Source organism: Mesoplodon densirostris, chromosome 1 (genome assembly GCF_025265405.1).
Source record: "Mesoplodon densirostris isolate mMesDen1 chromosome 1, mMesDen1 primary haplotype, whole genome shotgun sequence".
Taxonomy (NCBI): Eukaryota; Metazoa; Chordata; class Mammalia; order Artiodactyla; family Ziphiidae; genus Mesoplodon; species Mesoplodon densirostris.
In genome coordinates this window covers 72,020,557-72,045,300 of record NC_082661.1, presented here as the reverse complement: position 1 = coordinate 72,045,300, position 24,744 = coordinate 72,020,557, and the positions used below count along the sequence as shown (strand labels likewise).

The window sequence follows — 24,744 nt, the reverse complement described above, 5'->3', positions numbered from 1 at the left end:
ATTTATCTTTCAATTATGAAACTATTTTTCCCAAGTGTCAAGAAGTCATACTAGTATAAAATAGATTAATGTAGCTATAAAAGTAGTTTTTGTTTAAGTAAGTTTGTAATTAAAAATAGGGTAGTAAGTTAAAAATCAGATTTAATCATTGGAACTACCAGATAGAATAGTAAAAGAATGGGGTTGGGGAAGCGGGGGGGAGGAGAGAAAGAGAGGAGAGAGATTGAGATTGATTTTGAGATCGGTCAGGCTACACACATCACCAATTTTTTTTTACATTCTGGCATAATAATATTTCACAGATCCGGACAAGCAGAACACCAATCCGTTTTCCCTTACTTTAAAGATCTAAATGATCATAATTTTTAAAAAGTCTTCCTGGGTACATCAGGAGTATTATTTAAAAGCCATGCGGTAGGGTGTGAAATAAGAGTATTCTTCAAACAAACACGACCTTTTCTGTTTCTTGTACTGCTCTTCTCAACCCAGCCAAAAAACCCAGACAAGTTTATTTACACACACACCCGCACACGCACACACACACACCCCACACGTAGAGAGCGAGAGCAAGAGAGAGAGAGAGAGAGAGAGAGAGAGAGAGAGAGAGAGAGAGGCGGAAACGCCCTCTTTCCATCCCTTCCAAACAATTATCTCCAAGAGCAAAAGAAAATAATCAACAGCCCTCTGTGCTGGGCTGGGCGGCTGAGCCGGAGAGCGGGGCGCCAGGAGGGAGGGCGATCGGCAAGCGAGCCGGGAAACGTGGCTCCTCCGGCGAGGAGAGGATTTGTGAAGGGGAGCGCCGGCCCGCGTGCGCCTCTTGTTCCCCGTGTAATTTGCAGCCAATCATCAGTAGGTGTCCGCGTCGCTGCGTCCTCCTCACCTCGGCGCCGATCACCCCCCCGCCCCCGTCCCCCGCCTCCCACCTCCTCCCTCGCCTTTCTGTCTCTCCCGCTCCCCTCCCCCCGCAGCCGCACACACGCACACACACAAACAGAGAGAGAGAGAGAGAGAGAGAGAGAGAGAGAGAGAGAAGGGGGACAGAGGGAGAGAGAAGAGACCGAGAGAGAGAGGAGAGGAGAGGAGAGGGGGAGAGAGAGAGAGAGGAGAGACTCCCCGGCTCCCTCCCACCCTCGCACACAGCGACTGGAGACGGACGGAGAGCAACGCGCTGGGAGAGGAGAGACCACCGAGAACAGCCCCGCGCTCTCACACATACACTCACACTCGGCTCTTTCCTCTCCCCCCACCTCCTCCTCCTTCCACCCCCACCACTAACACCATCTCCTCCTCCTTCTCTCTGCAACAAGAAAAAAAAAAGCCATTTACAGGTATTTTTTTTTGATCCGCATATTTATTTATCCCCCCGTCCCCAACAGTTTGTTTACAAGTATTAAAGTTGTAATTGGGAGCTGCCAAGACACATCTGGATTTGTGTTTCTTTGTGTTAGGGGGTGATGTGCAACTAATTAAAGGCAGACTGGCAGCGTCTGCAAATTCTAAGGCTCCCCAAATAAAAAGAGACTGGTAAGTGATTGTTCTTTCTCTTTCTCTGGCTTTTTGCTCTTAAATGTTTGCTGTCCGTTGGGATTGTAAAAGTAGATTATTAATGCTGGACTCCAGCGATAAAAGGCGTCGCTGTATTAATTTATTAATTAATCTGCACCCGCCCCTCCTCCTGAATGTTAAATATGACCTTTGATCTCTATGTCTCCGGTAGACCAGACATACAATATTAGGCATGTACAGTCACATTGTTTAAAGGCAAAACAGGATCATGAAGTATGGATGTCTAATTTAGCTTTGGAATAGGACTATAGTTATTTGTGTGTGTTTTATTTCGTTTTTTAAAGAAAATCCAAACAATAGCTGTGGTTTAGGTACCTTTTTCATGCTCCAAGATGCATTGATTAAACAATAATGACCTGGATGCTGGGCACAATCATTTTCTACAGTTTCTGGTGGCATTAAACCTTGAGGAGGGAAGGGGGAGGTGATGGTAATAAGGAAAGCTCCTTTTTGGAGACACCAATCTAATACTCGGAAAAAGGGACACTAAATTATTTCTTTATTTGGAACAAGGTCAAAAGACTAAAATGTTGAAATTTTTCCCTCCACTCAGTGTGCTGGTATCTAATGCATGGTTGGCATAACTAGTTTTTACTGAGTAGCAGTTATTATGGTCTTGCAGTTACAATGTGATTCGCAGAAACTGAAGCTATATGCATATTCTTGCTGTGTCTTCCCCCACCCCCTTCCTAGCATCAAGAATATTTAGCCAGGAGCATTTTCGGGGCACCCTTTGTATTGCCTTCAGACCTCTGAAGGGAGCAGTTTTCCCTAATGCGAAACCACAGAGGTGGTTCCTGAATGATTAGGGACTTGCTGTGATTGAAAGATGCCTGCTAGCTTCTAATCCAGCCTGGGGTGAGGTTCCTTATCTTGATTTACTTTGCTTAATAGGGATTTGTTTACATAAACCCCTCTTTTTAGGGCACCTCATCATCAGGTCTTGAAGTTTTTGCACTTGGAGTTTGGGCATAAATGGTTCATTAATCTAATTATAAGCATAATTGCTATAATTGATATCCATTTTGAACTGAATATTTGAGACAGACTACTGGGCCCCCATTTAAAATTCCCTGAACTCCACATTCTAGACCAATATGTGGGCTTCAGAAGATGTCACAAAAAGATATTCTGCCCCCCCCCAAAAAAATCTGGAAACAAAGAAACTGTTTTTTTAGGTTTATATACACTTTATGTTTTTGCTTTACTTCTCAAAAGGCTGTGATGTACCTCTCCCTCTGTGATAAACAACTAAAATACCTCTTCCTATGCATAATAATGGCCTGTAAGCAAAGAGATGAATGCAAATACCCAGTTAACATTAAACTTTCCTATAAGACAGAGCAAAAGAAAAAAATCATTTTCATGATTATTTCTTCATGGAACACCTTAAATGATTCCCCCCTACTTTTACTCAATGTAAAAAAATCAGTGACTGTGAGAGATCCTCAAAAAGTCCATGCTTTCCTCTTGTCTTGGGAATAGACTGGAGTCTCCATTAGAAATTATTGTAAATATTCTTACAGAGACTGCAGGCACTTGGTTTAAAACGTTTGACATTTTTTGTATAATTAAAAATTTTTTTAATCTAGTCCATCTTTCTTTTCTTTCTTTTAAACAAGTAGAACACCACCCTCTTACCCCCTCCAAGCCCCACCACCAAATGGCTTGTACAATTGAGACCCGTCCTTGGTCCATTGAATTAAGACCCTAACAGAGCCAGCTGTGCTGGGATTCAAACTAATGACCGCAGACACAGAAGGACACTGTGGCAGCTGGTAGTTCTTTTCTCCCTGCCTCTTTAGTTCAGATTGTATGTGGGCAGTCTCTTAGCTCTCAGTTGTATTGTGTTTGCTTACAGTTTATACTCGGATGTATTGCAGACTTTCTCAGTACTTCATTTGCTAATTTCCTGTTCATTTTCCTCATAGGGCCATAGCTGTTTTCTACTTTAAAGCATTTGCATGCCCAGGCAGCACTTGTTCATACATTTCATAATGTTTAAATGCCCTCTGCTTATAGGTAGTATCGCCCTCCCACCCCTGATTTGCATGTCTTTAAGCACTCCAATTGCCCTTTTCCCTCGGCATTTGTCACCCCTGTCTTTCCTCTTTCCCTGGGTATCCTGGCTATTAATACATTTTCTCAGGAGGGTTATAAGAATAGGGGGGAGGAGCCGTGGTGTGCTGTGGGGAGGGAGAGAGCGGGGCTGGGAGCGTGGGGGAAGGATGGGAATGGGGGGGGTCACGTCTTGATGATTGTTATGCAAACGACCTGACGAAGAATGTGGGAGCTTTCAGCGTCTGAGGTGGGGTAGTGAGGGAGGCTGTTTATTTATTTGTCGATCTTTTTCCTCGTGCTGCTTGTTGGAATGACTTTCTTTATTTTAGTTGTAACAGTTGGAGGATAATGCAAAGGAAGACGCTGCCTGGGAATTCACCGTCTGTGGAAATGCGCCCCAGAGAGGAATAAAGCAGTCCTCACCTTGCTCTCCCCACCCGGACCCACTTTCCCCTCCCGCCTCGGCCCCCACCCCGGCACCACCATCACCCCCTTCCCTCCCCCCCACCTTCCCCCCTTTCCCACCCAGGTGTCGGACCAGACGGTCCCCACTTCCACCCTGCACCCCTTCTTCCCCCCCTGTACCATGAACACCAATGTCTGCGTGGAGCCCGGGCCGAGCCCGGAGGCCCCGGGCTTGCCCAAGGAAAGCCACCTGCCCGAGGGGGCCCTGAACAGCCTTGTGGATTACAACTCGGAGATGGAGCGCTACCGCTCCTTTGCCACCTCCTTCTACAAGACCAACGGGGGCGCCTTCCCGCAGGCGGCCAAGATCGCGCGCATCACCACCCCCATCTTCCCCAGCAGCGCCGCCGCCGCCGCGGCCGCCGCGCGCATCGGCATGTCCCCCTGGAACTGCGACAACGCGGCCACCGCCGCCGCCGCCACCGCCATGCTCTGGGGCAGTGGCGGGGGCGGGGGCGGCGGAGGCGGCGGCGGCGGCGGGGGCGGCGGCGGGGGCGGCGGGGGCAGCAGGAAATCCTCCTCCGCCGCCGCCTCCTCCTCCGCCTCCTCCTCGGCGATCCTCCCCACCGGCGGTGGTGGTGGCGGCGGCGGCGGCGGCGGCGGCGGCGGCGGCGGCGGCGGCAGCAGGACCAGCATGCACCACCGAAACGACTCCCAGAGGCTGGGGAAAGCTGGCTGCCCGCCAGAGCCGTCGTTGCAAATGGCAAATACTAATTTCCTCTCCACCTTATCCCCCGAACACTGCAGACCTTTGGCGGGGGAATGCATGAACAAGCTCAAATGCGGCGCTGCTGAAGCAGAGATAATGAATCTCCCCGAGCGCGTGGGGACTTTTTCCGCTATCCCGGCTTTAGGGGGCATCTCATTACCTCCAGGGGTCATCGTCATGACAGCCCTTCACTCCCCCGCAGCAGCCTCAGCAGCCGTCACAGACAGTGCGTTTCAAATTGCCAATCTGGCAGACTGCCCGCAGAATCATTCCTCCTCCTCCTCGTCCTCCTCGGGGGGAGCTGGCGGAGCCAACCCGGCCAAGAAGAAGAGGAAAAGGTGTGGGGTCTGCGTGCCCTGCAAGAGGCTCATCAACTGTGGCGTCTGCAGCAGTTGCAGGAACCGCAAAACGGGACACCAGATCTGCAAATTTAGAAAATGTGAAGAGCTAAAGAAAAAACCTGGCACTTCGCTAGAGGTCAGAGGAGATGATTTCTTGTTTCCCAGTCTCCCCCCCTCCCTCCTCACTCCCCTCTCCTCTCCCCTTCAGGGCTTCGTGTCTGGCTTCAAGATGCAGTACCCCTTTCCTGAAGCTTCATTCAGGTTGTAAGATACAGTTGTAGGTGGTTTGCGGAGGTCATGGCCTCTCCGCCACCCTCCCCAGCTGCACTTCGCCTGGAACCGCCCTCCATATGGGGAGGGCGCCCCTCCTTTTTAGCTCCGGGAGGAAAACTAATGTAATTGGTTTGAAAAATCAGAAGTTTCACATTCAATATGGTCAGAAATTTCCCTTGGTGGTTCAAAATGACCCCTCCCCCCTTATTATTATTTTTAAAAGCATCTCTGCCCAACGGGTGGGACACATCACATTCTATATACTTTTATTGGGCAAGAGAGACTTATTAGTGGCCCAGTTGTAACAGTGAGGACACAGTTTGTGGCACACAAGCCTACATTCCCATTCACACACACACACACACACACACACACACACATCATTGAAACGGAAATACATTAATTCAAAAGGGGATTTTCTACCCTCTTCTAGGATAATTTTTCTCCTTACCATGACAAAATGTTTCTGTTTCCTCATTTTATTTTCTGCATACTTGGTGTTTTTCCGGAAAATGGATATAGTATAGAAAGCTGAACACCATTTGCAGTTTTTAAGGAGAGATGACTTAGAATAGATAAAATTTGTAGTAGGTGATGGCAATTTTATTTAATAATGTCTTACATAGCTTAGAAACGAATGATTCCTAAAACTCAGTTACAAAAAATATAAATTTGGGGTTCTGCATTTAGCAGATTAACCATTTTGTAGTCACAAAATTGTTCTATACACCAAGCACTGTTTTGTTGGACACACTATTTGCTCAATAATAGTTTCTTTTTCATATATGCCCTTAAAACAGACAACGTACAGATTATCACTAAATTAATTGTTAAATTAGGCTTTTAATTATGTTAAATACAAAGATTGATGTGTTTGGTGGAAATTTCATATGGTGACCTGATCAAAACAAAAGGGGAATAAATGAAAAATCAGAGGTAAATGGGTTTGGTGGTATATTTAGTAAAGAAATATAGAAAGGTAATCATATTTAGCCTCTTGATATAATTTACAGAGTAGATGGCTAAGTGTTCATATATAGGTGGTGGATTTAGCATTAGGGAATATTCAATGGGCTGGATTATAGGCTGAGAGTGGTTCTCACAAGTTGTCATCAGAGGAAAATCTGCACATTATTTAAAAAAATTGTGAATGTGGCTTAAAGGAATTTTCTCCAAGAAGGACTGGTCTTTAAAAGGAGAAGGGAAAAGAGTTAAAGATCTTTGCATGTTTGAACACAAGTAAGATACAGGGTTTTTTTTTTTTTAAGTTTTATTAATATAAGTCAAAGCAAATAGCACTTTGGAATTCCCTCAAAATCAATTTATATTGATATCATTATTGATTATGATCAATTCCATCAAAATATTGCATTGATTTCTCTTTATAAAAGAACCCATCTCTGATGAAAGTTTGACTTTACTCCAGGGTGGTTTATTACATTTCCTTTGGCAACTCTGCTTAAGCAAAGGTAATAGCAATTATAAAGGCATAGGTCCATGTGTTTTCTTAGGTGGCAAAAATTAGTTTTTAGCTTTGAATGATCTTCTCTGGATTAATATAACTTCTCTAGGTCTCTAAGGCCCATGGGCAATTAAAATTCAGTTCATAATAAAGCCTCCTGTTATTGCCCAGTTGATAAGCACTACATAGCTTTTACTTTTTTTTCCTCTTGAACTATAGTATCTAGGATTATAAAATCTAGAATTATAGATTTAGTGTTGCTAAGTGGCCTTCATTTTTTGCTAGACGCACGCACTGCCTGCATCCCAATTTAGGGTATGTAGTAGATAGGACCACTGAATAATTCTCATTTATTTAGTAAGTAACCTCTCTGAACGAGTTTAATGTGAGTACCAAGAGGTTTTCTGCACAAGTTTCTATGCTGATTTATTAGTCTAAACAAATTTCATAAGTTTCCTTTTTTCTTCCTTTTGATAGTTTTCCCACAAACTTATCATGATCCTTAAGTTTCTTAGGCTTTTTGATCACAAAATTCCATAATATTACCTTTTCTTCTCTTTTAAAATTCTGTTGATCTTCAGAAACTGGGGTTTGGATGGGAGGGGAAACACAGTTCTCTCTTTGTAGAGCTCTCTGAAGATGTTCTCCTAGCTATACACCCCTTCCTACCAGAGAATTTTTCTTGGTTCAAAGCTAAGATTATTAATGGAATGCAATTTGGCAGAAAGAAAGAAAAAGTTTTGTTTGCTTTTAAATTTTAATTGGCCAAGATTCTATCTAGGTCATTTTAAAGCGGCAAAGGCAGCATGATTGCCTTAAGCACATGTGTAACCACACAGTTATGGTTGTAGGAAACCAGCTGGATGCATGTCAGAGTGACAGGGTTTACATGACTGAACCAAAGCTGGAGCAGTGGTTGTGGGATGGTGAAAAGTACCCCTGCTGACCTGCTTCCCTCTCTAATTTGGTTTCTGTAACTTATCATCATCTGTGGAGATGTTTTAGATGTCAGGTAGACTCCCTGGCTAAGGATAGTGATTTGGGGATTCATTATGGATATTACCTGTGGATTTCAGGTGTAAGTTCAGTAGCTAATATTTGTTGACTTTAAATTATGGACACCAATTAATATCTGGATTATAGTCATCACTACTATTCTTATTTATCACTTCAAGCCCCATGTGCTCTTCTTCCCTTTGACTTATTCTCATGCCAAATACTGGAGGTGTAATCAGATTCTCAGGGTGAGTAAACTGAAATTAAGACGGATTCACATAGATGTGTTGGGATTCTTGCCCACATTTTTTAAAGCCTCCCTCTGGCATTCCTTTTAAAACTGCTTTACTTATTTCCACGTTTTCCTGCTTAGCCTCATGTTAAGAGCATCTTAATTCCTTCAAAATATATTAATAAAATCACCCCTTTATAGTATTCCATATGATAACAATGCATATAAAACAAACTTAGTTTTCCTATGATATTGTGCACTGTATAGTTGCATATAAGACTATTCATTTAGTCAATTACTCTACTAAAAAAATTATCACTGATTATTCAAAGCAGTCATTACAAATTCTGTATGCCCCTGTGCAACAAAATTTATCTTAAAAACTTGTATCCTAAATGATCAATATTAAGTTCCCAGATATTTTAAGAAATGTGATTACATAGTATGATAATACATTATATGACAGACCTTTGTCTCACACAAAGGTAATCTCATACAAAGAGAATCCTGTAGTTTTTATATTCACAGCAGTTACATTTCTGATACTAAGATCTAACTTTTTTTAAATCTCTCAACCTGATATGACTCAAGGGAGAAAATTGTCCCGTGGGTAACCCCAGCCTCGTAGTCCCTGAACATTGTTCAGGTGACATGATTGAGCTCTGTGGGACAGCATTAGAGACCACACAGATCTGGTTTCTCTCCCATTAGCTGATTTATGGAATTACATTAGTAAGCAGTGCCTCGGGAGACTTCCCTGCCCCCGCTCTTGGCTCTCTGCTGAGCGTACACACCGCTGCCACCCAGGCTTTCTGTGAGCTGGAGGCGGGAGTTGGAAGAAGAACGTTAGAGTGAAGAGACTGAGAAACTGGAAAGTCAGGAAAAAGGATAATCTCATCTTTCTTTTCTTTTCTCTCTTTTAAAAATTTATCTGCTGAATGAACGGGCCCCAAATAATTTTCCACAAGTTAGGTTGAGGTCCTAGGAGGTCTCGTGGAAAGCATCCAGATATTGCCCCACGCTTGGTAACTGGATTTCGAAGAGTGTTCTAAGGGAGGAGGGACACATTTCCTGTATACGACGTTAAGTTCTAAGAGCTTCAACCACACAAATGGCAATTGTAAAATTCTGGACAGAGCATTGTCTGCGATTTTTGCAGGAAGGTGGCACCTGCTTCCTCACCTTTTCATTTGTAGACCACACATAAAATAGGTGTGTCACTCAAACTCTGTATGGTTAAATAACGAAACTGGTCAACAACTGAACATGTCATATAAGATTTGGAAGTTTGTGACAAAAAAAACCTACAAGTAAAATACAGATGTTTCGTATCTTTTTTTTTTTTTTTTTTTTTTTTTTTTTTGCGGTATGCGGGCCTCTCACTGTTGTGGCCTCTCCCGTTGCGGAGCACAGGCTCCGGATGCGCAGGCCCAGCGGCCATGGCTCACGGGCCCAGCCGCTCCGCGGCATATGGGATCCTCCCAGACCGGGGCACGAACCCGTATCCCCTGCATCGGCAGGCGGACTCTTAACCACTGCGCCACCAGGGAGGCCCGATGTTTCGTATCTTAAATTGCAACATACAACAGTTTGTCATTTTATATCATAGTTCAAAAATGGGTTTTCAGTTTTCAGTTTCAAGAATCAAAAACATCCCAGTATAAAAATACACATTTTTGTTTTAATCAAAAGGAAAGAGGAAACTTTTCAAGAAATTCAAACCAAATGATAGTAGATTAACACTAGAATGTAATATAGAAATAACATAGGGAAAATAGTCTGAATTTCATAAATGCTAAGGAAAAAAGCTCAGAAAAGTTCAGCTTTGACTAAAGGCAGAAAATAGATTTGTTGCCAAGACATCAAAGTGTAATGCAAGTCCAGTGAGATTGTTTCCATCACTAGATTTAATACAAGTTAGTCAAAGTTGTTTTTAAAAGAACCACACATTTTAAAATAATTCCTAAATGAAAATCATACCCCTTCTCATCCAAACATCATGCAAATTCTAACCAATCTTTTGGATGGCAATTAGGAATAGTAGAATTAAAGCAATTAAAAGCATTTGTAAATTATCCTATAAGAATGTTTGTTTGAAGTTCAGCCATCATTAAACAAAATAAAAATAAACAATCAAAAAGCCAATAACAACAACAAACTTTAGACTTTAATCATATAAAAATATTTGGATATTTTAAGTGAGAATGGAAAGTATATCTAGTGATGAAGGAAATAAAAGTTACTTGATTTTTAAACTTTTTAATGAATTGATTACTGAAGCATTACTGCATATTTTGGTTAGTTTTAGTCAACTGTTCTCCTGGGTGAATAGTTAAGAATTTTGCACAGTGCAGACTTAAAGATTGACAAATACAGGACAATTTAATAAAATAGTCTGTAAGACTAAAAACTGAAAGGCATGTAAGAAGACATAGGCATTTCATCCATATTTGTTCTAGAGTACAAGGTTGGAGACTGAAGAACTGTCAGGGTGATCCTGGAGACACTGGTAGAATATTCCCTCTGGATATAAACATAAACCAAAAAACTACTGGAGTGTTCCCCAGGAACAGGTTGAAGTGTATCTTAAAAAAAATCATCTGAAGTAGTTGGTGCTCTTAGAACTTATTGTTCAATCTCAATTGGTCAGATTGAATATGTAGTTTACTTTTACCAGAAAACAATTGACTTTTTAATTTTGCTTTGGAAAAATGTACCAAAATGTCCTACTATCCAATAAGTTTCACAAGCCTGGATATGCTTCAGTCTCTTATATTTATTTTTATTCATATTTTACAAATATTAAAAATGAGCTCATTCATCATATAAAAATAACTACTTAAATTAATAGGTTAAATTCAAGATTTATTGAAAGGCCCATGTAAATATGCAAGTTGGACAAAGGACTACTTCTCTTTCAGTTTTCCTCTTAGTTTTAGATTAGTTTTTTTGTTTGTTTGTTTGTTTTTTGCGGTACGCGGGCCTCTCACTGTTGTGGCCTCTCCCGTTGCCGAGAACAGGCTCCGGACGCGCAGGCTCAGCGGCCATGGCTCACGGGCCCAGCCGCTCCGCGGCATGTGGGATCTTCCCGGACTGGGGCACGAACCCGTGTCCAGTGCATCGGCAGGCGGACTCTCAACCACTGCGCCACCAGGGAAGCCCTAGATTAGTTTTTAAAAAGCAAAAATGAACCCAAAATAATGGTAAAATCTTTCACCTTTATAAGTGTGATTTTTCAGTTACCAATTAGAACGTCAGATGATCTTGGCTGGGGAAGTAGAGCATTCTAGATAATATCATTTTTTTTTTTTTTTTTAACAAAAGCCTGTTTTCAAGACAGTACTTTCTTTGGTGGGATCAGTGTAAATTTTGAGGATTTGGTGCATGCATAATTGTATTCCTTCATTTGTGCTGCAGTGCTTCTGCTCGTTCTTAACATACTTTTTCATCTAGCATTTATGCTATTATCCTTAGTAGTTTCAAAATATTGAGGGAGGGACACACAGGTGGTTTTATCCTTCAGTCATATCTTGTTCCATCACATGCAAACACCTGTCCTGAAATTGAATTATTCTGCAGGGTAATCGAAAAGCCTCCCTCTAGTCAGCATCACATGTTTTCTGTTGTTTATTGAGTTATGTTGCAGCATACTTCAGATGCGACAGCCATTTAATAATGTTGAAGACTTAGCTCTGCAGGGGCTAAAAGGATCCCAGCAGGCTTGTTAACTTCTACTCTAAAACATTATGAGAAATATTTTTTTCTCTGTGAAACTTCAAGGCTTTCTCTTAATTTATTTCAAGAGCATAAGAATCCATAGCCAGGTATGAGAGTGAGCCTGTGAAATTTTTTTGGTTTTCAATTTTTTTGATCTTTAACTTATCTATTTCACGTTACACTTCTTACTCAGAAGACAGTTGCATAGCAAACAACTGCTTTTTCAAAGAACTAATAACTAAAGATGCATTTCTTTGGCTGATATAAAAGCAAATATAAATTATATTTAGAAAAAATAAACTACTAGCTTCTTGGCTTTTCACTTATTTTATAATTAAAAATAATATTTGGGCCCTTGTGGCTACATTTAGGTGATAGATTGTGGGAAGAGCCACTAGTTTCAAGTAACTTACCAGTTGAACAATATTAGCTACATCAGCATTACTTCTCTGAACTTTACCTCCTCAACTGTGAAATGGACATAGTAATACCAACCTTCACTACAACTTTTAATATTGTGTGTAGGTTCATGTTCTTTGCATACTGAAAGATTCTATACGATTTCTGGTTCCTAATTTAAAGTCATCAATAAAAAGTAGAGGAGAAGACAATTACATTTATAGATAATTCAGTATACCAACAAGTTATTTATGGTTATCAGAAATTAAAGCCCATGTAGACTCTTTTGTGGCTTTGAGTTTTCTGAATATTTGTTTTAGTCATCCAGTTCACCAAACATCTGGCATGATTTCACTTGGAAAGAGATAAACCTGATAAACAAATCCTCCTTCCTCACCAAAGGAACACCACTACCATTAATTTCTGTATCTTTTAATACATTTTGTGTGTGTGTGTGTGTGCGTGTGTGTGTTTCAACTCAATACCTTTGTTTGGCTACTATTTCCTTTATTTGGACAGACACGGGAGTTGTTCTAAATGTGCATTTGTGAGTTTAAGAAAATTATTGTAAGAAATGGTTAAATGCTTGTCACAGATTCTGGTTGGAGAACATATTTACAAACACTGGAAAAGTGTAGAGTAACTCTTGTTTTCGAAGATGGGGTGGGTGTGTGTGTGTGAGTGACTGTGTAGGAAGTTAAACAGGTAGATATATATTTTGAGATTAAAAAGTGAAGTGACTATGCAGATCTTTTTCTTTTTTCTTTTTAATAAGAAGAGAGTATTTATGAAATGAAGAAAGTTAGTGAGCAATAATAGAAAATGCTGTTGGTTTTCTGGGAGAAAATAGTGATAAGCCCTAAAAGACTTGGAATACTAACCAAGAAAGCTTTAAAAATGAAGGAGAAAGAGATATTCAAGCCAGGGTGCAATGCAGTATCTAGAAGAGGTTTTGTCAGGACAGGGTATGGACATCTGCTTTGCTGACTATAACTGCTGAAACAGTTATAGAAGTTTTGCAGAGAATGGAAACAATAAGGGGAGGAGATAATGTTTTCATGCTTGACTCAATACATTTGGTTAGGGAGTCAGAGCTGAGTCTAAAGTTCAGTGGAGTGGCCGCTGAATTAGAGACAAGGAAAAACAGATTGTGTTTTAGCTGATGTTATTATGTTTACTTATGCCTTTGAAACATTTGGTAGGATAACTCGCGAGTGTAACTGAATACTTCCAAGATGGGTGGAAGATGGGATTCCATTTGGGTGTCATATTCATCTAAATTCATATTTCAGAGGACATTCTGGAGCAAGTGAAGAAAAGTGTCAAACTATGGGGGAAACTGTGCTGAAAGTTCTGCTTCTTGCTCAAGGGCTTAAAAAAAAAAACTGATGATTGATAGTATCAAAAGGATAGAGATCAAGTAGGATGAGCAAAGAAAGGGATAAATGTTTATAGAGCAGGAAGAGTCATGGGCATTTCTGTGTATTTCAGCAAATCTGGCAAATTCTGGAGAAGATGTATTTTCTTTAAAACTTTACAGAGTGAAAAAAGATGAAATAAATTTTTAAAAGAATAATAGACTAGATTTAATTGGAAATGATGATTATGAGTGATGGTGAATCAGTGGCAGAAAAATAACTGTGCTGGGCAAAGACTTTTCTATGGGAAATGTTCTTGTTTATAGGTTAAATGAGATCAGGGATGGCTTTAATGGAGTCAAGAATAAGGAAAAGAGATAAAATTCTCAGTTGTATGTAGATGAATGCGAAGTGAGATGTGGCATCTTCTCAGAAACACTCAGTGTGCTCTAATTGTCAGTCATGGAAAACAAAATAGAGAACACTAGTCTTTAAAATGCCAAAGGATATACATATTGGTTGTTCTATGTAAGGCTGCTATCCATAGAGTTAAATGTGTTATGAAGTGGAGTGGTTTTTGATTTTCCTCATGTGATGCTTTTCACATATACATGTTATTTGTATGGCGTGAAGCTGTGTTTTGCAAACTGCAGGTGACAACACATTAGTGGTCCATGAAAACCAATGTGTTGGCTTATCACCAGGATTTTTAGAAAGTAGAATAGAATGGAATGGAGCAGAAAATATATGAGTGTATCACATGTAGTAAGAGTACATATTGTTAAACTTTTGTTTCACTTATGTATGTACACATAAATGTATGTGTATGCATGTACTAGGCTGCTATGTAGAATGTATTTCCAACTGTTGGTTGCAGTCAAAAAAGCTTGAAAAACACTAGTTTAGTGACAGCCACAACACTATTGAACAAATCTGTAGTGAGGAAAGAAATTATATTTGTAAATGGAACAATGTTACCAAGATAAAGAGTAAAATGTAAATGTGTTTCTATAAGCAGTGTGTCTTTACTTCTCCTAGGCAGGTCTGTACCTATGAGGTATATTCATGAATTCATGGTATATACTAAACACATTGTAAACCCTTGATAAATTCAATTCAATTCAACATATCTTTAGGTAGGAACTGTTATTTTCTAAGATTTATAGTAAGTGCTGTGGATACACACACATACACACACACACACATCTTCGCTTAAGGAACTCAAACTTTTCGTTATTCCTAACTGCCTTTTTTAAATACCTATGTTATTCCCTAATTCTACATCTTAATCTTTCATCCAAGATAATTAGCTCCCTACTTACATTCTTAATTATCAGCCCCCAAAATGGACACATTTCAAATGATATAATTGTAATTTTAGAAAACTCTGAAAGCAATCTCACACCTATTTAAAAGCCTTGGGATTCCTTAATTCATCCTTGGCCTAGTTGTTCCCAGATCTAGATAAGAAACACATACTGCTATCTGTGATTTCTACTTGGCTACCTCGTGGTTATGTAGTGTAGTATTAAGTTTTCTATTAGTACTCCAGAATTTTTCAAGGAATAAGAAAAGAAAAAGGAATTCTTGCCTTGAACATACTGAGAATCTACAGTATGACTTGTTATTTCAAGCATATTTTACAGAGCACTGGAAACCCTTGTATGACCTGAATAAGAGAAAGAGCTATATTGAAAGAAAGAAAGAAAGGAAGGAAGGAAGAAAAGAAGAAAGAGAGGGAGGGAGAGAGGGAGGACAGGAAGACTGTAGTGTTATAGATTAAAGAGAAATGAGAAAGGAGCATGTTGGCAGAAAGGATTGTCATGTTCAAGGTCATCTTTTTGAGTCTGGTTTAAATAAGAAATTAGTAGAAATGGTTAATGCCTCAAATTTCTTTTGAAAGATGCCATGAGTCTGGGTTTAAATTCACTAGAACCACTCAGTATTTTTTCTTTTCATTTACCATAGTGGATAAAATAGTTTTATGTAAACTAACTAGATTTTTTGTCCTCCTAATTTCTCTTTAAGAGTAATTTGCTCAAGTCTGTAATTAGAAACATAGAAATGCCAAGATGGGAAAACTGATGCTAAAAATTGATGATGGTGTTTAGGGAGATAGAGGCCATCAGCATCTATAAACAACTAACTGTTCAAAAATATCAGTGTAATTTTTAAGGGGTTATACAGAGAATTTCCTGGAAAATACAGAATTTCACATATAGAAAAGACTCCAGAAAAATGATAAAAAGAATATTAATCACTACAGCTTATAAATCCTGTGCCTGAAAAAAGTTAAGCTTATTAATTTACTCTACTAGTTAGTTAACTATGTGATTGTGACTCTGTTTGCATGAAGATGGAGTACATGATACACATAGAAAAAGAAGTAGTACATGGAAATTCCCTAAGGAGAAATTTGACTCTTAAGGACTTGCTCTAGAACAAGATACGGTGATACCATGTTAGTGGAGACTGCTTCAGAGTGTATGTCCTCTTAATGAGGGAGATTAACCAAAATATATTTCTAAAGAGCCAAGTAACATGTAATAACTTGATTAAATTATAATTGTTGACTGTATACTTTTCAATTTTATTATTTAAACAGAAAATTAAGGGAAGAAACCAAGAAGTCAGCATGACTGAATTTAAACATTCAGTGTAATGGTAATTGCAGTTATTAAAAAGTTTTTTTTTGAAAGAAATACTCCAAGCAACATGTGATTCTCAGAAGTATAGTTTTAATCAAGTACATTATTTTGCTGATAATATCTAATGACTGTGAAAAGTTTGGAATTTTCTCTAAATTCCTCCAAGCAATTAATGGACATAAAACACACTTTGGTTTCTAGGCTGGGTCTATCTCAGCGGTTGGCTTTTTATCATAGAAGATTCTGAACCAAATGAAGTTCAGTGACTACATTCAAAATATTATAGAACTTAGCCCAAGAGGAATTTTCTATTAAACTTATTTTCACTTTTTATGTAATATAGAAAAAAATGAATATTTCTCAAATTCCCACATCTCTAGTAATCAAAAAGAAGCACCATAATTTGAATTTCTTATAGAGATTAGGTGTAACTATTGTATTTTATTTGAATAGAAGTTAGAGTCTGTCTAAATCATGGTTCTGATGGCTTTAAAAATCACCTCAATTTTATTAACTGACCTCCCATTTCTTCACATTTTATGTGAATATTTCTTCTCTTTAATAAAAGATGACAGTTCACTGTCTGCTTTTAAAAAATAATCAAAATTTTAAAAAATTGTCCAACAACTTGGTCATGAACAGAATGCTGGTGGTGTTTTCGATAGCTAATTAGCAATGATCTCACCTAAAGGTATTGTTGTAGTCAACAGGAATCAGTAGAGTGACTTTGAGGGGAGATAAAATTATTTATCTTGTGTCTGCCATATATATATATATATATATGAATTCATACATTCATATATATGTATATATATTCAGATTCATTATCGTATAACCATATATTTTTTTTCATAAAGATTTAAACATATTGGCATATATAAATAAAATTAACTCTAAATATTTTAATCATTCTTGACAGTATTGATTTTATTAACCTGATTTTTGCTTTTTTAATATCAAGTTTAATTTCCTTTCACACTTCCTCTTATACATAGGCTAAAAATAATATATAAAATATTTTTTCAAAAGCATCTTTTAAATTTATGGATCGTTGAAATATTTTTCTCTTTCTGCTTATCCTGGTACCATCCCTATTATAGTTTATTTTTATAAATCCAAGAATATTTTACTCACTAAACTACCCATGTGTAATACAATAAATTTACTTATTGTTGGAAGGATGTGGTTTGAAGTGTTTTTACCAAAAGCAATTGAAGTATAATCCTATATAACATTAATCAAGACACTTGACTAAATCAAGTAGTTACATTAGATACTGGGGCCAAAAGTGGGTGCCTCTTTTGGCCACTTCTGGGCCAGTGGGAATCTTGGTGTCAAACTGTTACTTCTCTTCCTACCAACCCACTCCTTCCCCATATACACACACACCCACCTTTGGACAGTTGTTTTCCTTACTGGCTCTACCACCATATTGACTTGATTTAGCACCTTTCCAACATAGTATATAATCTCATCTTTCCATTTACAAAAGTTAGCTAAATTTAAAGTCATGCCATCACAGTGGTGATGGGGAGGGTGGTGGTGTTCTCATAAGAGGGGGGGAAGAGGAAGAGCCTTCATATTTGCAAGGCAGAAGAAGTAGCAGGAGCAATAGCCCACAGAGCATCAATCCTAATGAAAAAGTCATCTCTAGTTGCACCATTAATCAGAGAAATCCTGGCCCCAAATGTCAGTTTGAAAACCAGAAAAGTGGAATGCTCCTTATAATCATATTTAAGACCTCCAGAAATGTGGGTCATAAAAGTTATGCAGTTACTTATTTGGTGCTTTCTCCCTTTTAAAGAGGGGTCTAATATTCCCATTAGTGGTATTTGATAGGTGTTTTTAGTTTACATCCTGGATCATGGCCAAAATAAGGTGTGAGCATACCAAAGACTTGTACAGTTATATGATGAATGAATCTGAATTATGAGAAAAATTAATCTGGTAGACAGCACATATATGATACATATAAAGTACAACAGGACAGAGCGAGAAAGTAAGTTAGCTGTACTTTGAAAAGTGGAAACAGTGTGTACTTATATTAACCCATATATTTTAAAATATTGGAATTGTTAAAATATAAAGTTATTTTTTATTATAATAACAGTAAATTATTGGGCTGTGAGCTTATCACTTATCATAAATTAATTGTTCTCTCAAACTTACTGGACTATGCTATACCTGTGCTTGCTAATAATTCTACTATAGTTATTGGATTATGGTTTTTAAAATATACTATTTGTAAATAGGATATAGAAAAATATTTTTGCCTAAAACATTTTGGGGAGTCTCTAACATTTACTAGGTATAATTTTAGACCATAACTACTGATCATCCAAATTTGTAATAATGTGCATGTGTGTGTGTTTTCACATTCACAATATTGTACAGTATATATAATACAATTTTCTATTTCTCCAATTAGGTTTTGAAATTTTGTTAGTACAAAAATTAAGAACTATATAACTTGATATTTTAGCATTCTTTGTGAATCAAATCAGAAAAAAAGGAGGTTTTTTTTAACCATCAGGAATCCTTTTCCTTTTGTTTATCCACAACACCCCAAAGTTTGAAAGTTTCATATGAAGCCAAAACAAAATATAATCAAATGTCTAAAGGCAAACAATGATTCCTGCTATTCTTTTTTTGTCATATTTATTCATGTACTTCCTGCTGCAGAATTTCAGTGATTCATTAAGGTTTTCAAGTTCTAGTGCAAAGAGGTAAATCAAATGCAGTGAGGGGTTCCAATTTCAAGGACTTAGATGCTCAGAAGTCTAAGAAACTTATAGTGGAGCTTCTCACAGTGAAACAAAAGTTTTTATTTGAAATATATGTATTTCAAAAGAGTTTATAAGAAGCCGTATTGGCTAACTACAATTCGAAATTGCTTTGCTTTTGGTTGGAAAAAGCATACTTCCCATAATTATGTGGGGATTGGAAAATGATTGGGTGTTTATGTTTCTTTAATTAATAATAAATGGGAAAACAGGAAATTATTTTTTGATTAATCTAAGAATAATGGTACCCCAAAATACTGACTTCAGCTTGGGAAGTATTGTATTAGAGCCATCCTGTTTCACAGTAGAATTCTGAAGGCCTATGTGAATCAGTGAGACTTTTGGATTAGAAACTACATGAATAAATATTGGAAATATATAGTTAACTTTAGTTACAGAATTTGCTAATGTCTTAATTATTATCTCAATTTATAACTTTTATGCATTCTGAAGTAAATTTCAGCATCGAGTTGTCTTTTATTTGCTCTTTAAAAACTCATGTCTAGCTTTATTAAAAATGATTAGTTTTGTTTGGTGTCCTGAATACTGCAACATTTTACATATTGTATCTAGCTAGATGTGAATAGCCAATCCCATACAAATTCATATGTAGGAAAGTATAGATACCCAATTTCAGTTTTTAGGAGATGAGTTTTTATTGGGCTTGACATATTTTAAACAAGAGTGTGTAGATGCATGCTCAACCTAAAGATACCACAGTTCACATGACTGCCTACCAAGCACCAAAAGAGAAAGTTATGCTCAAATTTTTAAGGTAGCAGATTTGGGGATATTTACTGATTTTAGGTCATTTAATTATTTCTTCATTGATGATTTAATGAAAATCAAGCTGAAATACATTTCTGCCAGAGACATATTGATAATTTTTGTATTCATGTTTTTAAAGAAGTAAATGTAAAACGTACTTAGGTTTGGATTATATAATTATTTTATTCAATAATTTGCCTTTTAAAGTTATTTAGGAGGAAAACAGAAGGCATTCCTTTAAACTTGAAGGTCATACTGGGTCTGGCTCGTGTAGGGGTGAATTCCCTGGAACACCATGCTTTACAGCAGTACCACAAGGAGAACTGGGGGCTGCAGGTTTCTCCCCAGGCCTCCTGGGAGCAAGGCTGCTGTTTGCCAGTGTTTGCACCCGTGTGAGCAGTGAAGACTGCCTTAAACAATGCTGATCAACTCAATTCTATTCTTTACCCCCACCCCCACCCCCTTCTCTTCCTGGGGAATCTGGCTTCCCTGTCACTCAGGATAACGATTTCCTGCAAGCATCACTGAGATCCAGAAAGTCACTGTAATCTCACCAAGAATGTGATTCCCCAGCTGGGACTCTTGAATTTATATAACCCGAAAGTAGCTGGTCAGGGTGCTTAATCCACCACATTGGTGTGGTGAAGCCCCCCAACCATTTAAAATAGAAGTCCTCTTACAAAGACGACCTCATTAGAGAAGATATGTCCCCAAATTAGGACAGACTTAATTAGAACCCCTAATTTAACTCAGTGTTTTACATATGAAAACAATGTTGCTACCCCCATTCTGGCTTAAAAAAATCAATCCAGGCCTTAAGGAAATTTCCAGTGAGCCCAGTGAAAATTGGGCAGGAGGTTGGATATACATCTGTTTTGTGTGGCCTTTGGGATGCTGAAGAGTTTTGTTTCTTTTTTTAACCCTGAAATAAAACTTAGAGAATCCTCACTTCAAGTTTCTGGTGAATGCCTTGAAGATTTGTTCTAATTAATGCACCAGTGGTTTTCCTAAATTTTCTCACATATTTTAAGTGATTTCCCAACTAATCATTTTTAGGGTTCAACCTCAAAGATCTTAATATAAGGGAGAAATAATTTTTAATAGATGCATCCCTGCTTACCTTCTCCCTTTCCCTGTAGCAATGGATTGTCTGTATCCTTATTTTTGAAGATACATACTGGTCTCAAAATTGTATACATACTAATATGTACACATCACAGTGCAATTTTGTGACAGGTCATGACAGTAAAGAAAACTAGCTCTCTGCTTTTCTCGTATCGGCATTATCTAATTACTATTTAGTGCTAACAAGCGTTGAGAAGCGATTATCTTTTTCCTCACAACAATGACCTTTGATCTCGGGTGGCATTTTATAAAGCTTGCTTTTCCTAAATATTGCAGATAAAATTGAGTGGTGGAAAGGGGCACAGGAAGAGCCAAGAATTGGAAGAGAGATTTAAAAATGAAACTAAGACATAAGGAGTTCATCTCATTTAAAAAATGTGCTCCATATATTTCTTCTGTTTATCTTCATAAACATATATGTTTATCAGGATACAAGATATATAAGTATATACTTACAGTCTTATTTCCAGTTGGCATCTGAGAGTAAGTTGGCATCTCTTTGTCACATACTGTACACATAAATGTGAATATATATGGATATATATGCACATGTTTATTTTTCATGTGTGATTCTGCAATGCATGGATATGCTTAGATCTAACTTATCTTGTTAAAAATGACTACATTTATATAAGTATGCATGCTTATATAAAATTTATTCTTAGTTGGCATCAAGCAGCAAGTTAGCATCTGGTGTAAACTAAGTTTTCATTTACTGCTTATATATATGTGTGTGTGTGTAGAGCACGAATATTAAGATGAATGAATATATTTTCTTATTATTTCATACAGTACTTTTAATAATGATTAAATAAGTGTAATGAGCACATATAATTACATATATCATTTAAAAGTTACTTTTTTAAAAGTAGTAAAGGGGTTTTTCTCACCAACCAAGTCAAATGATGGGGATCCAGGTATGCATAGTGAACTGGCGAGAAGAAGATAGATTAACCCATGAGGAATAGGGAGTACAATATTAGTAAGTACTATTGTTATGGGAATAATGGACCTTTTTGTTTGTGATTTTAGAAAATATTCACAAGTTTTAAATATTTTTTGTATACCTATATGCAAACTTGAATTAGACAACATTAGTTTGTTCTTAGCACATTCATTGTGAAATATATCATGTTGACTATGAGCACAAAAAACTAAGAGAAGTTTTTTTAAACTTCTATTTAATGCAGATAAGCCAAAATGGTTATTTTATTCATTTAAATTTCATTTGACATCTCAATTAACACAGTTTTATTTTTAGATGACATTGCTACAGTAGGACTGTGTCAACCAAATAAGTCATATATGAGAAAGTAAATAAAAGCTAATCTCAGTTATTAAAGAGTGTTTGTAGAATTTTTCATGTATTTTCTGAAAATTCAAGTGCTGTTAACACTGTCTTAAGATGTGTTTACAAGGGTGTGTGTGTGTATGTGTGTGTGTGTGTTCTTTTATACCCACTAGATATTTTGGTAATATTCAACTACCAATTTACATACTTACTAATCTATAGCAGCTGTCTTATAGGCTACACAGGCTTGTTGGACAGGTCTAAGGAAGAAAATCAACTTTTTTTTTGCCCTCCGGGAAAATTTACTCTTAGCTTGTTGTTCCTCATGTACCATCAATATGTACTCATGTAATTCTGTTTTATAATGAAGAGTATGGCATGATGAATTACTGTAACATTAATATATAAAAGAAAATTTGATAACTTAACTACTGTTTATCCAACAAAAAAACCCACAGTAACTGTAAGCTTCTTGTTAAAAGGATTGCTCATACATTTAGTGCTGGCTTATTACTCCTTTGGAAGACTATAATATTTTTCTGGTGCAAAAGGATCATTATGCTCCATTGAGTAACATTGGTTAGTTATAAGTTTGTCCCCTATATATGACATCAATTTGTTGCAAATGCAGACATTTTAAAATAGTGGTATATTTTGTCCATATAGTTCTCATTCCATTATATGTAGGAATGTTTAGCATTAGTAGTTATTAAATATAGAGGTAATATTGATGTTATATTTGTTGTTGTCCTGTCGTAAAAGAAATTCTCCAGAATAAAGAAATTACTTCACTGAATTCTGAACATCAGCCTTACATAGGCTGCATATGTATGTAGCAGATACAGATTTTAAGTACGCTTGCTGGCTCTAGCAAGCGTACTTAAAATGCAGCCTATGTAAGGCTGATGTAAGTATATACTGTATCTGGTCTTCCTACTATTGGCTAATAGTTTGAACCTCCCCCTTTCTTCTGATTGCTATCCATGTTCTAGGCCGTGTGTCCTATATTTTTTAGACCAATGTGTTTTAATCATTATATTTAGTAAATTATCATTAAATTCAATATTCTAATTTTTGTAATATCCTAAGATTAAACATTTGTTTTTTATTAAATGTTGAAATATACAAGTCATTATGTTGTGTATAGCTGACTGAAAATATTACTGAAGTGTAAAGGAGAAAAATCTAATTTTATATTGACATAGAAAGAAAGCTTAACTTGTTTTCTTGCTCTTTTTTTTATAGAGAACACCTGTTCCCAGCGCTGAAGCATTCCGATGGTTCTTTTAAAGCAGTAGTATATCTTATTTTCAAGGCATTTGGAAGTGAAAGGCAAACTAAATGCTTTGTTTTAAGAAACTGTTTAGTCCACCACTGAAGAAAATATCCAGATATTATTTTCATTTTATGTATAGGGGTTTCTTCAAAAAAAAAAAAAAGGAAAAGAAAAGAAAAAAGACATATAAAAATAATCTGGGAGCTTGGGGAATTGGCCAGTCTATTTACTTTCTATACTCTGATTCTTTCTTTGATGTAATTTAGCTATCCTAGTGAAGTTGTTGTCTATTTTGAAAGTGGCTGTAAAAAATAAGTTTGGGTAAACCCCTGCTGTAAAATCATGTATCTTTGCAAAGTACATATCTATACTTCATTTTCAAATATATGTGTTTCAGTACTGTAAACTGTACAGATAGCAGCTTGTATTTTGTGTGTTTAGACACAAGGAGACAATCATCTCTGAGCATCTATGGAGATTAACAGTTTGTACACAACAGTCTGGTTCTGAGAGTTAAATCTGGAGCAATAAATTTTAGCTTTAAATATTTTTTGCCAGTTGTTTCTAGGAGCAGCAACAGCAGTGGCATGTTTTGCCATGCATCTTTCCGTAGAGACTTGATGCCAAGTTTTATAAGACTAAAAGATGATGATGCATCCAGCAATTACCTTCAGTTGTATTGTTCTAAGAGGGGAAGATGTTAGGAAAGTTTCAATTAATCTTTTGAGCACTATATTAGAGTAGTGGTTATGCACTTGCATTGCTTACAACCGAGCTGTACAGAAGGGTATACCTCCCAAATCCTTAGTGTAGTTGACTTGTCTCGGGTGGCACTGTAAGGCAGAGTACTCAGAGTAGTTGGAACATGCAGAATCAGTTGTAGAATTTTTTTTTCCTTTAAACTGTTTTCTAGGATACAGGATAAAGTATCATATCTTAGGGGAGAAATTTATGACTGACTTTATTTTTCCCCAGCCCAACAAGGGTTGTATGTATTTTTTTGTTTGTCTATTTTTTGCTCTTTTTCTTTTTTTGGTAGAAAAAAATAAACACTTAATAAAATGTATCCAAATGTTTAAATTCCATGTATGATATTAAAAGGGTAGTTTTGTTTTAAAATTTGAATACGTAAAGGCCTCCTGCATGAGGCATGGCTAGGTACATTTTTAAATTCAAAAGAATGGAATACATTCATGAAAGTGAGGCTTTTAAATATCTTTTTATCTTCCTTTCTCACAGCCTCCTGGTTGCAGCGGTGGCCTTCCTCTAGGCCC

At 37.4% G+C, this 24,744-nt stretch overlaps 1 protein-coding gene across 1 annotated transcript in view; it reads left to right on the top strand.

Annotated features, from left to right (window-relative positions):
- The first annotated feature begins 4,213 nt into the window (after positions 1-4,213).
- The window catches only part of CXXC4 (CXXC finger protein 4), a 37,919-nt gene continuing 17,388 nt past the window's right edge, over positions 4,214-24,744 (top strand). Inside the window, exons 1-2 of the mRNA XM_060096164.1 lie at positions 4,214-5,278; positions 8,817-8,950. Coding sequence (XP_059952147.1) covers positions 4,214-5,278; positions 8,817-8,950 — 1,199 coding nt within the window. The remainder of the gene's footprint in view (positions 5,279-8,816; positions 8,951-24,744) is intronic.